This window comes from Notechis scutatus, chromosome 5 (genome assembly GCF_049901735.1).
Source record: "Notechis scutatus isolate UNSWTSFEM ecotype Mainland chromosome 5, rNotScu1.2, whole genome shotgun sequence".
In the NCBI taxonomy this organism is placed as follows: Eukaryota; Metazoa; Chordata; class Lepidosauria; order Squamata; family Elapidae; genus Notechis; species Notechis scutatus.
In genome coordinates, this window is record NC_142013.1 from 91,429,700 (window position 1) to 91,441,660 (window position 11,961).

At 49.9% G+C, this 11,961-nt stretch overlaps 1 protein-coding gene across 1 annotated transcript; it reads right to left on the reverse strand.

Moving 5' to 3' along the window:
• Positions 1–2,308: 2,308 nt before the first annotated feature.
• Positions 2,309–11,455, reverse strand: ZIC5 (Zic family zinc finger 5). Its single transcript, XM_026668854.2, has 2 exons — positions 10,072–11,455; positions 2,309–5,370 (listed from the first exon to the last, which is right to left on the reverse strand). The coding sequence occupies exons 1-2, from the start codon at positions 11,450–11,452 to the stop codon at positions 4,910–4,912; spliced, it is 1,842 nt and encodes a 613-aa protein (XP_026524639.2). The 5' UTR covers positions 11,453–11,455; the 3' UTR covers positions 2,309–4,909.
• Between the last annotated feature and the right edge of the window lie 506 nt (positions 11,456–11,961).

Consider the following 11,961-nt stretch of genomic DNA (forward strand, 5'->3'; position numbering starts at 1 on the left):
CTCTGTGAAGAGCCCGGCCGGCTCTCCGTGGACGCGGCGACGAAGGAAGGCGTGGTAGGCAGCCTCTTCCCGCCCGGTGCAGAATCCGAATTGGCCGCTTGATTTGCTCGCCACGTTTATGGAATTGACAGTTCGGATTCTGCACCGGGCGGGAGAGGCTGCCTACCACGCCTTCCTTCGTTCCTTCCACAGCCCTTAAGAGCAAAGCCAACCCGCGGGGTTTATTGGCAAACGGGACGGGGGTTTCTAGGCTTCCTTCTGGCTGAAACCGAGCCATCCCGGGAACAGCCCCGGCGCACAAAGCAAGCGCGTTAGAACTCAGTGCCAGCAAAGAGCTGGACGTGGAGGGCGGTTGTGTGCAATCCGCCGGCCTTAAAACTCTCTCTCTCTCTCTCTCTCTCTCTCCACACACACACGCGGTCAAGCCTTCGGGAGGAAGCAAGAAAGTATCGCCTTCTCGCCAGTGCATCCTTCCTATCTCTCTTTCTCTCTCCCTCCCTTCTTTCTTTCCTCCCTCTCCCCCTCCCTCTCTCTCTCTCCCTGCCTCTCTTTCTCCCTCCCTCCCTCCCTCCTGCTCCCTCCTCTCCCCCTCCCTCCCCTCTATATCTCTCTCCCCCTGCTTCTCTCTCCCTCTGCCTCTTTCTCCCTCCCTCCCCTTCTCTCTCTTTCTCTCTCCTCTCTCTTTCCCCCATCTCTTTCCTTCCCTCTTTCTCCCCCTTCCCCATCTCTTTTCTCTCCTCTCTCTTTCATTCTGCCTCTTTCTCTTTCCCTCTTTCTCCCTCCCTTCCCGTCTCTGTCCCTCCCTCACTCTCTCCCCCTCCCTCCCTCTCTCTCTCCCTGCCTCTCTTTCTCCCTCCAGCCCTCTTTCTCCTTCCCTCCCCGCCTCTTTCTCTCCTCTCTCTCTCTTTCAATCTGTCCCTCCCTCACTCTCTCTCTCCCTGCCTCTCTTTCTCCCTCCAGCCCTCTTTCTCCGTCCCTCCCCGCCTCTCTCTCTCTCTTTCTCTCCCCTCTCTCTCTTTCAATCTCTCTCTCTCTCTCTCTCCTCAGCACCAACGCTTACCGAAGGCATAAATTTTGCGGAAGGCAGGCAGGAAGGCCCACCAAACGAAAACAAAACCAGCTATGGGCCTGGCAACGGGCGCGAGGCTCCTTCCCTCCCCCCAGCGTGCCTTCTCTTCCCCTCCCCCGCCGGCAAAGAGACAAAAGTGGATCGCGGCTAATTTAAAGGTTGGTTTGTGTGCGAGCGAGCCACGGCTTCTCCCCCGCCGACAAGAGACGGAGGCTTTGAAGGTAGCCAGTTCCTTGTCAATAAGTGCCTTTTGTCTAAGCCATATTCAAATGGGGAAAGCATGGCTCGCCAATCGCCATAGAAAGCTTAACCCACCATGAACATTGTCCAAGCACCAAGCCTTCCGTTCCGGCCAGAATTACTTTGAAGTGGGGCAAGATGAGCTGTAGTCAATTTCAACTCTATAGACTGGGGGAGGGCCGTCCCCTCCCCCAGCAGAAAACGAGGAACTTGTTTTTAGCCTCCTCATTGTCCGATACCTTTCATCTCTGATATATTTCCCATAAATGATTGTGTGTGGGGGGGGGGACTTTTTCCGCTCCTCCTTTTCACCACAAAACTCCTCCTCTCGACTGCAGCCCCCAACCAGGATGCCCAGTTCATGCCTTCCCCACCTTTACCTCTTTGCTCCCCGCTTTCTAAAAATAATTCCATGAAATCTCCTTTGCAAACCTCCTTTAATTTCCACCATTTCAACGCCTCGGCTGGAAAAAAAGTCGTCCCCCCCCCCCACGAGAATTACAGAACCAGATAATTAGGAAATAAGTTGGGAGAAGCATTTTTGTGTAAAGCACATTGTAGGGAAAGGGAGATAGGTAAGGTCTAGCCAATCCCCTCCTCTTTCCTCAAAATAAAACCTTAAACCAGTCCCCAAACATCTCCAAGAATCTCCGAGTTGTCTCCCATTGTTTAGGAATACAACTATAGTTAGATAGAAACACATTGTAATATTTTAAATAGCAAGTGGCATATGTTGCTCATATCAGATTTTTCACCCATTCTCTTTGCTTAGAACACAGTTTGAAAGTTTAGCTCTGAAAGGTTAGCTGGTTAAATAAATTGCACCAAATTGCTTTACAATAGAACACCGCAGACCTTTAAAATAATATTAGTTAGGAACGCTTTAATCCTATTTCATATTTGTCCTTACTTTTTCATCCAAGGTGGGAAAAATATTGAAGAGCAGCTCATATTGTCATCTGCCCTCTTCATCTTTCTTCCAACAATAAAGCACAGATGTGAGATATAAGAATATTTTTATTTCACTTAAACTTTTTTTTACTTATGTATGATCAGGTTAACAAATATGAAGGAGGTACTAAGTGTTATTTTTAAAAAATGTGATAAAGCCATGGCACAATAAAGAATACTACATCCCCAAAGATAACCTCAATTATTTGGAAGTATGTCCATTGGAACAAAGTACCTTCTTCCTAGTAATTGTGTACCTTTAAAGATGTCAAGTTTCACATTAAGCAAAACACGAGGGCTGGTAATAGTGCAATTTTTCTTTCCAAAAGGAGGACAAGAAAATAAAATGTATAAATTAAAAAATAATGCATTTAAATTCAGCAAGACATTTTCCCCCCAAAATAAAGACTGCCAAAATTGAAATTACCTTGTGAAAGTCCATGCCTTTTTCATTGTATTTTTCTTAGTATCTGAACGGATTGCGAATAAAGAAATGGAAAACAAGCAAACGTAGTTTAAAAGTGGTTTGTATTCAAGTTCCCTTTATATACTTATGGATATAGACATTAAAATGTCCTTTCCTTTGTATAACAATATGGTGAGGGCATTTAAAAGCTTTCAGATGGACAGTACCATGCACTGGACTAAAAAAACAAATATATCTATAAACTACTGAACACCAACACACTGCACAGCAGACATGCAGAAAGGCTCTGTTTTCACATTACATTATTCATTCAAGTAAGTTTGAAAAATAGGGTGAGGTTTCCTCTGAAACAAACCACAGAAGTATAGACAGCTTTCACCAAAAGTATAATAGTCTTCTTTGGTGTGTTCTGTATGCTATAAAAAGGGGGAGGGAGATGCAATGATATCTAAAAATTAAAAAAAATAAATTAATTTAGCTGTACAAAATAAATCACTTCCACATACAATTTATAACAATGACAAGACTACATATTACAATACGGGCACATTTAAAAAAAAAATTCCCACTCCTTTCTACAAGCCCTGGGAATCGGTAAGCAACCAGTTCCTTATTCAGTGGTCTCTGAGGATACATTAGTGCTCTTTAGAATATCTGTAGGGTGTTTATGATGAACCAACATTTTGCATTTGAAATGTTTCACTAACCACATCAGAATTTGTCAGTGTTCCATGACCTTTCCCTTGAATAGCTTGGCAGTGAGGCCAAAGGCAATTTATTTTTTCTCCCACCCCATTCCGTTTATCCATTTATGACAATTTACTTTGGTCACTGAATCATTGCATATAATTACAGGTGGTGAAAAATATGAAATTGCTTATAAAACCTTTGTATAAACAAGGATGAAAAGCTGGGTCATGTAAAAAATATTCTTTCAGAAAGAAAGGTTGTTTCTCCAGCATTATACCTCTTTCAAAAGGAAGAGTGGACAAGAGGGAGAAGTTTGATCCAATGCCTTACTTTGGGCTCCATTTCCAAACATTATTTTCTCATAAATCTAATATACTTCAATTCCGTGTGACTGGTTCACAAGTAAGTATACTTAGATTCATGGTCTCAACTAAGAAATAGGCAGGGGTGGATTATTTTTAAAAAGGAGAACTTGTAAACGAGTCCTGCTAAAAACTAGCTGCCTATAAATAACACCGAAATCAGTGAGAAAATTGCTTTCAGGTACCTTGAATGCCTAAAATAATAATAAATAATTGCAGCATTTACACTGACACCAGCAGTATTTTATTTAATCTCTCTGTCCCAAAATTAGAGCTCAGTAAAGTTTTAAAAATTAGAATTATTTTTAAAAAATGAACATATGCAAAACTAAAGACCTAAAGATATGGAAACATACTGATGTCCTGAGGCCAGCCAATTGATCAATGCAGATTGTTTATTCTGAAGATAAATATTTAGCATAAAGGAACCAAAAGAGAAAATTCAGCTTTTTGTGAAATCTTATTTAATTGGGATTGTATCACTCACTCCCTTCCCTCAACTGACCTGGAAGTAAGCACTATTTAAAGATCAATCTTCTATGCAAGCATTCTTAGCATTAACCTTCAAGGAGCAATTATAACTAGGAATGGCCAGAGTTTCAACATTAGTGTTAGTCTGATGCAAACATCAGTTCAAGGATTATATTCATTCGCTCCATTTTGAGATCTTGGGGGGGGGGGGCGATTCCAAAGGCCATGAACTAAATGCAGAGATTATGAATGCAAAAAAATGGATTGGCAGTTGAACAAATGACAAACATAGAGCAGAATAAATCTTTCAAAGATTATAACGCTTACTCCTGGCATCAAGAGCATCCATTCACTTATGCTGCATTCATGAACCACATTTCTGGCTTTGTTTCAGAAAACATTTTCATGGGACTGTCAAGCTGGCTATGCTGCATACATTGCAAATCAAGCTATGCCTTGAACCTCTCCTAATTTACCCTTAGACTGGGAAGGGTGGGGGCAGAAAAGTAAATGCCTGTCGGGTTATTCTTGAAATCTAAATTGGTTTAAAAAAAAAAGAGTCTTCTTTTTTAATAAAATAAAAAAGATATAAGTCCAATGACTTAAATTAATTACATATACAAACACCATAGGGTTTCATTTAGTTAATAAATAGACCAAGTGAACAAACATGGCATGTGCATATGCCATTCTAGAGTTCTAATGAATAGTCCTTGACTCAGAGTTCCTGTAGGTCTCTTCCTCCTCCTCCTCCTCCTCCTCCTCCTCAGAAGAGGTGGCATTACTGGATGGGGCACGGAGGTGGTTGGCCGCCCCACTGGCCTGGCAAACGTACCATTCGTTGAGGTTGGTGACCTGAGGAGAAAGGCTGGTAGGCTGGCCCCTTCCTGAGTCCTGAAGTGGGGAAAGAGGGGCACCCAGAGCGGTACCCACAGGCTGGTACCCGTGAGATCCTGGGGGAGGAGAAGGTGGTGGGGATTTGCAGTGGATCTTCATGTGTTTTCGCAAAGAGCTGGGGTGGGTGTAGGACTTATCACAGCCTCTGACTTTGCAGAAGTATGGCTTGTCGCTGGTGTGGACATGGGAGTGTTTCTTTCTGTCGCTGCTATTGGCAAACTTCCGGTCGCAGCCATCAAACTCGCATTTAAAAGGCTTCTCCCCTGAAAGACAAAAAACATCTATCTGTTGGTCTCCTTGTGAAAAGAAAGGATGAAAGCCAACCTGCTTGCGTTTACAGGTCAAACCAAACACTAGGATAATGGCGTCAAGCTCTAGCAAAGGAGGTTTAAAGCAGCTTGTAAAACAGAGAGGGGGGAAAAATGGAACATTACATTGCTATTTCTCCCCCTCCATCCTTTCTCACCCCCTCCCCCACCCTGCTGCCATGTACACACTTTTTCAGGATCATCATCATCATCATCTCCATCTCTCAATAAGAAGGCCAGCATATCAAGGTTTAGATTTGCTTCAAAGCACAATCCATACCATCCAGGAACATTGGCTAAACAATGATCCAATACAACACGATTTTCAGATAAAGGCTTCCAAGCCTTAAGAGAAAAATTGCTCGTCATCTCCGCTTTGAATTCTTATTCAAAATTATAAATTGGGGGTTAAAAGAAGGAGGGCCTTGTAAAAGCTACCCAGGGAAATTGACCTATCTTCAGGAAAAAAAAAATTGGCCATAATTTCTTCAAGAGCAGCTGTTTAAACATAACACTGAGTATTTATTTTTTTTAAAGCCACTAAGTTCTCAGGCCGACTGCATTCTCAGATAGGAAGGCATTCATTTTCCCCCTCTGTCATACTTTGCTTTACTGCTTGCCAATGATTGGGGAAACAATCCACTAAAAGAGCAAAGCAAGTATATCCTCATAAAAAGAAGAAGGGATCTACTGCCGAAGAAGGATCTCGCCTCCAGGGGAGTGGGTGGTGTCAGAAATCTAGAGTGACTCCTTTTCAGTGGGCTTAAATTGCAGCTTAATAATAAGTGCAACTTCAGGCTGTCTATTCAGACATAATTGTAAGTTTCTCCTGTTTAGAAGGGATAAGATTCTCCTCTAAAAGACAGAAAGCAAAATAATCTGCAGATCTGTTTCTTGATGCAATTGAATTAAATAGATGGATGCCACAAAAGGCTCACTGACCTGCTCTGGAAGGTTAAACATTTTTGTTGGTGACACTATTATTGTTTTTTTTTTTTTTTAAAAAAAGGAAGCCTCGTTTTGCTATTTTATGGGTAGAACTGAAAATATAATTCTTGCAGCCAGCAATAGGCCAAAGTGGTGGCATCTTTCACCAGGTGGATTTTGCCACAAGAAGGAAGTCCCACCCTTCAACGAGACACTCTGCTTTGGGTGAGGATGCCAGCTAGAACTGCGGGATTTTCGCCTATTTACTATTGCAAACAACCACCATCTGCGCTTTCAGGCGCTACATTCCTCGGGGAAACCTTTTTCCAATGCAAATATTTTCCGGCAAGGGGCCCGAATTGCAAGCTACGCTGTTTCAGTCCAAGCACAGCCTCCGAGTTCCAAGGAGAAAAGAGCAAGGGGACGTGCATAAGCGCGCCAATCGTGCCTACTACCGTCCCTGTCCTATTGGTTCTTTTTATTTTTCTTATATGTATCCATTTCATGTATTCATAACTATGTTTATACTTATGCCTGTTATCTTATAATCGCTCGACAAAATAAATAAACAAATAAACAAAAAACAAAACTGGCGCTTTCTCACGTTCTCCAACAACGCTACTCTCCTAATATTACTGCACGGTCTGTAGAGGCTTCCCGGGCCCGTGTCAGCCCCTCCCCCGGAGGGATTTCGGCAGCGCCCGGGAAGAACGCGAGTTCGAGCCCAGCCAGTCCTAAACCCTTCCCTGAAATCCGAGGCGAGGGGCCTCCCACAGGAGCTAAGACATTCGCGAGAGTTTTCCCTGGCGCGTTTGGGTCGGGCTTTCCATCCATCCTGCTTGGGAAGGGGCGGGGGGATGCGTTGCCTTAGTCACAAGGATCAAATATCCCAACGCGAGACGCCTCTGGGGTTTGCCTTCCTTTCCGGCGAGGGACGCGCCACGGCAGCATCGGGTCGCTGTGGGAAGTTCCCAAATCGCGCCTTGCAGAGGCTCGCTTTTCTCCTTGGGAAACGAACCGACGTTCAAGCCCGGGAAGGATGAAGGGGACGGCGTTGCAACGGAAGCCTTGCTTTTTCCTGCGCCCTGAGAAATCCAGCTTCCTCCCGCTTTCAGTCAAACGAAGCGACCTTGGGAGCTTGCAAAGCTTGAATGCAACACGTTCAACTTCGCGGCTACTACTATTGTTGGATGAGCAGGCACAAAAACAGCCAGGGAGGTGGTTGAAGCCTGGGAAACAGGCCTCAGCAGGAATGCCGATTTACCATCAGCCGAACAAGTACTTAGAAGGCGAGGGCTGGGCAGCACAAGCAAACCCACAACTTTAAAAGCCAGCCATCCACACATCCCATCAGCATCTAAACAGCCACATACAACAGGCATCATATAAATACACACACAACTGCTTAGAGAGGAGTTCCCTGCAGGTGGGTTCCAGACTCAGCAAGCTCGGAAGACAAAACCTCTTGATCCCGGTGACCCACCCACATTTGATCCCTCATTATCTTGGGACACATACATTCGCCTTTATTCGGGAAGCATCTCTTCCTCCTCGGGAGCAACAGCCGGGAAAGGAGCAGAAAAAGGCCACTCACCTGGCCCAGCCGCCTAACCCTCAGCGTTGCCTCTTGCCTGAGCCCTTGGAGGAGGCCTACGAACAGCCTTGAGCCCTGCAACCAGAAAGGTATCAACTCCCTCCTTGGAGTCGGGGAAGAAGAGAGATCCTGGCTGGCTCTCGCCTTCCGGGGAAGGCTGCTCGGAAGAGAAAGAACGCGCACCCGCCACCAGGGCCCCGCAGAGCCGGTCAATCTCCTTTGCCGGCTGTTCCAGTCGGCCAAACTCGAGTTGCCGTGTCCTCCTCCCCTCCGTCCCTTAGACCTGACCGAGCAGGCAGAGGACGAGCCGACCCTTCTGGTTCCCCTACATCAGGGGCTCCCTAAAACTTGGCAACTTTAAGACTTGTGGACTTCAACTCCCAGAATTCTCCAGCCGGAGAAGTCTTAAAAGTTGCCAAGTTTTAGGGAGTCCTGCCCTGCATGCCTGGCGCCCAAAGGATCGCCTCCCGAGCCTCTTTCTAAGGAAGGGACAGCTACCCGGGGCAGCGAGACCTGGAAAAGCAGCCTTTAAAGGGGAAGAGCCCCCAAAAACTGAGGGGTGTGGGGGGAGACCAGATAGACACCCCCCACACACACACACACACTTACCTCGTCTCTCCGCCGAGCACCGGCAAGAAAAAAAAAGGAGAAACAAAAGAATGTCTGCCCTCAGAGAGGGAAGGGAGGGAGAGCAGAATTCATTTATTCTCCGATCGGCGGGGACCCACGCAGCTTCTCCTCCCCCTCACCCCACCCCACCGCGCGCCTAAAGGCCTCCGAGAACTCTGCAACAAGAACAGGAGGCAGCTGCGTGCAGCCAGATGGGTTTGGTGGGGGCAGATTCGCCACCTTAAAATAAATAAATAAATAAATCGGGCCGCTCTGGTCGCCTGAGGCCCATTTGCTTTGGCGGCTGAAGAGCGCATTGCACCTCGTCCGCCCTCGCGCGCTCTCTTTGCAAGCAAGGCGCGATAAATCACAAAAACAATTAGGTGAATTCCCCTCCTGTGCTGCTCACCTTCCCCATAAAACGTCTCCGGTGGATAATATCTGTCTACGGGCCACTATAAATTCCAAGCTGCCTTTTAAGGAGAATCAAAAAGGCTGTCGCAGATCAAAACCAAGCCGTAAAAGTTAACAGCGCCGTAAAAGCCAATTCCAACTAAAAAGCCTCTCCAAAGCCTGGCCCTGTCCTTAAGCAGCCAAAGGCCCCCCGGGACTCGTCTCACCTTCCATGGGGCTCTTCTCCACTTTTGGGAGATCGTTGTAAACCTTTCCCCTGGGTCAGCATAGATACGGGCATCTCTTTCTATCAAACGGCTCCAAAACAAACCAGAACCACGAAGGCAACTAGCTACAAGAATTATGCCTACATTTTGAACGTAAAAAAGCAAAATAGAATAAAATAGAATTCTTTTATTGGCCAAGTGTGATTGGACACACAAGGAATTTGTCTTGGTGCAAATGCTCTCAGTGTACATAAAAGATACATTCGTCAAGAGTCCAGAATCATAAGGCACAACACTTAATAATAGTCATAGGGTGCAATAAGCAATCAAATCATACTAGGAAACAGTCAATAGAATTATACTATAAAAAAGCATAGAAACCCAAACCAAAGGCTTACAGCTCCACCAAAGTCGCTTCTCTGGATTTCACATGAAAGACGTGGCACATTTTCCCCCTCTCTGCACCAAAGAACACGGGGGACGGGTGGGAACCCAACATTAGATTTCAGGAAAGTTCAGAGTGCGACGGTTCTTGGGGGACTCCTGGGGTTTTCCCCACTTCCCCAGGCATTGGTGTCTTTCCCAGACCTCCCCAGCGCTCTTCGTCTGCCTGTTGAAGAGTGCTGTGGAGCTGGAAAGCTCGCCAGCTGCCCAAGCCTCACAGCCTGGAGCTCCGAAGCTGCTTTACCGCATCGCCAACACACGCGGAGAGGCCACATAATAACACGATCGATGTCTCAGGGAGGCTTTCGCTCGCGGCGGTGTGGAGCCATCGCGCCCAAGAAATCGCTTATTCGTGATAAAAGTCACATGCCTGAACCGACGCCGGGCAAGAGGAAAGGCGGAGAAAAGGGAAGCCGGGCTTGGCGAGGCGGGACGCAGCCCACGAGGGAAGAGGCCACCCACCTGTGTGCGTCCTTTTGTGGATCTTGAGGTTCTCGGAGCGGGCGAAGACCTTGCCGCATCCCGGGAAGGGGCAGGGGAAGGGCTTCTCGCCCGTGTGCACGCGGATGTGGTTGATGAGCTTGTACTTGGCCTTGAAGGGCTTCCCTTGGCGGGGACACTCCTCCCAGAAACACACGTGGCTGCTCTGCTCAGGCCCCCCGACGTGCTCCACCGTGACGTGGTTGACCAGCTCGTGCATGGTGCTGTAGGTCTTGGAGCAGGGTGGAGTGCCAGTGCCGCCGCCGCCGCCGCCGCCGCCCGCCTCGGCCTCCAGCCACTTGCAGATCAGTTCTTGCTTGATGGGCTGCCGCATGTAGCGCAGGAAGGCGGCGGCGGCGGCGCCCGCGTGGGGCTGCGGCGGCGGCGGCGGCGGCGACGCGTGATGCGCATGTGCAGGCGGGTGCGAGTGGTGGTGCTGTTGCTGCTGCTGCAAAGCGGCGGCGGCCGCTAAGTTGACCGGATAGCCGTGCGGCGCAGGGCCGTAGGACGCTTCGGAGCCGGCGGGCGAAGGGCGGAAGGGCTCGATGCGGCCGTAAAACTCCGCGGCGGCGGCGGCGGCGGCGGCAGCCACGGCCAACCCCAAGCGCATCTGGCCGTTGAGTGGGTGATGCCCGCCGGAGGTGCCGGCCGGGTGCTCGTGCAGGCCCGGAAAGACGGCGGCGTGGAGGTCGCCCCCAGCGCCGTAGGTGCCGGCCGAGGAGATGAACATGGGCGAGCTGGCGGCCGCCGGGGGCTGCTGGAGCTGCGGCGGATCCCCCCGCAAGCCCGGCTCCCGCCGCAGCGCCAGTTCCCTGTCCGTCGCCGGGTAAGGCTGACTAGCCGAGGCGGGAGCCGCGCCGTTGGCGCCAACTCCGCTCCCGGCCGATTGCAAAGAGGCGGCCGCGGCGAAAGTCGCTTCGGGGCTGGCTGGGCTGAGCTTGAGAGCCCCCGCCGCCACGTGCTCCGGCCCGAAGGGGGCGGTAGCAGCCGGGTCCGAAGAGCCCAAGTCCCCCGGGTGCAAGGGATGGAAGCCGCCGCCGCCGCCGCCGCCAAAGGAGTCGGCCAAGCGCAGGCTGGGACTCCTCTTACAACTCAGCGCGGGCTCCATGCCGCCTCCGCCGCCGCCCACTCGCCCATCGAGCCGCACGGGGGTAGCCCGGGCCTGGGCCAGCCCGGCGGGGGCTGAAGCCTTCCTCCCCCTGCCCGCCGCCGCCGCCACCGTCACCAGCGCCGCCGCCTTGCCAAACATGGAGCGATTAAGCGGCTCTTTAACTTCTTTTGTCTCCTCCGCTTCCCAACTCGGCTGCTCATTCCATCCGCTCCCCGCTCTGGCCTCCAGCGATTGGCAGAGCGCTCGGCACATTTGAGCGGCGCGGTTGGGAACCAGAGTTTGGAAATGTGCGCGGGTGGGATTGGAGGGAGAGCGATGATTGGCAGAGGCCAGGGCAGCGCGATTGGCTCCCATTCAGGCCGGGCGCTCAGCAGGGGACCGCCCTCGCGCTCCTGCCTGCGTCCTCCCCCTCCCCTCCCCTCCACCCCCTTTCCCCCCGCTTTCCCGCACTTGCTCCACAGCTTCTTCTCCCCCTCCCTCCCTCCCCCGAAATGGTTGCCCTCGGCGGAAAAGAGAAAGGGAGAGGAAGAAGGGGGGGGGGAGTTCGCGCCTCGTCGCCGAGGAAGCGCCAAGCGAGCGGCGGCCGAGGAGGCCGACTGACTCTCGTCCCGAGTTTCGTGAGGAGGAGCTGTTGGGCTTCCCTGCCACCTGTAGAGCGCCGGGTTGGCAGCTGAGCCAGGCGCTCAATGAACGGCCCTTCCGCCTGCCTGGAGCCTGCAAACTCCGCTCTTGTGGATCTGGCAGCGGTGCCTGGTCTAAAG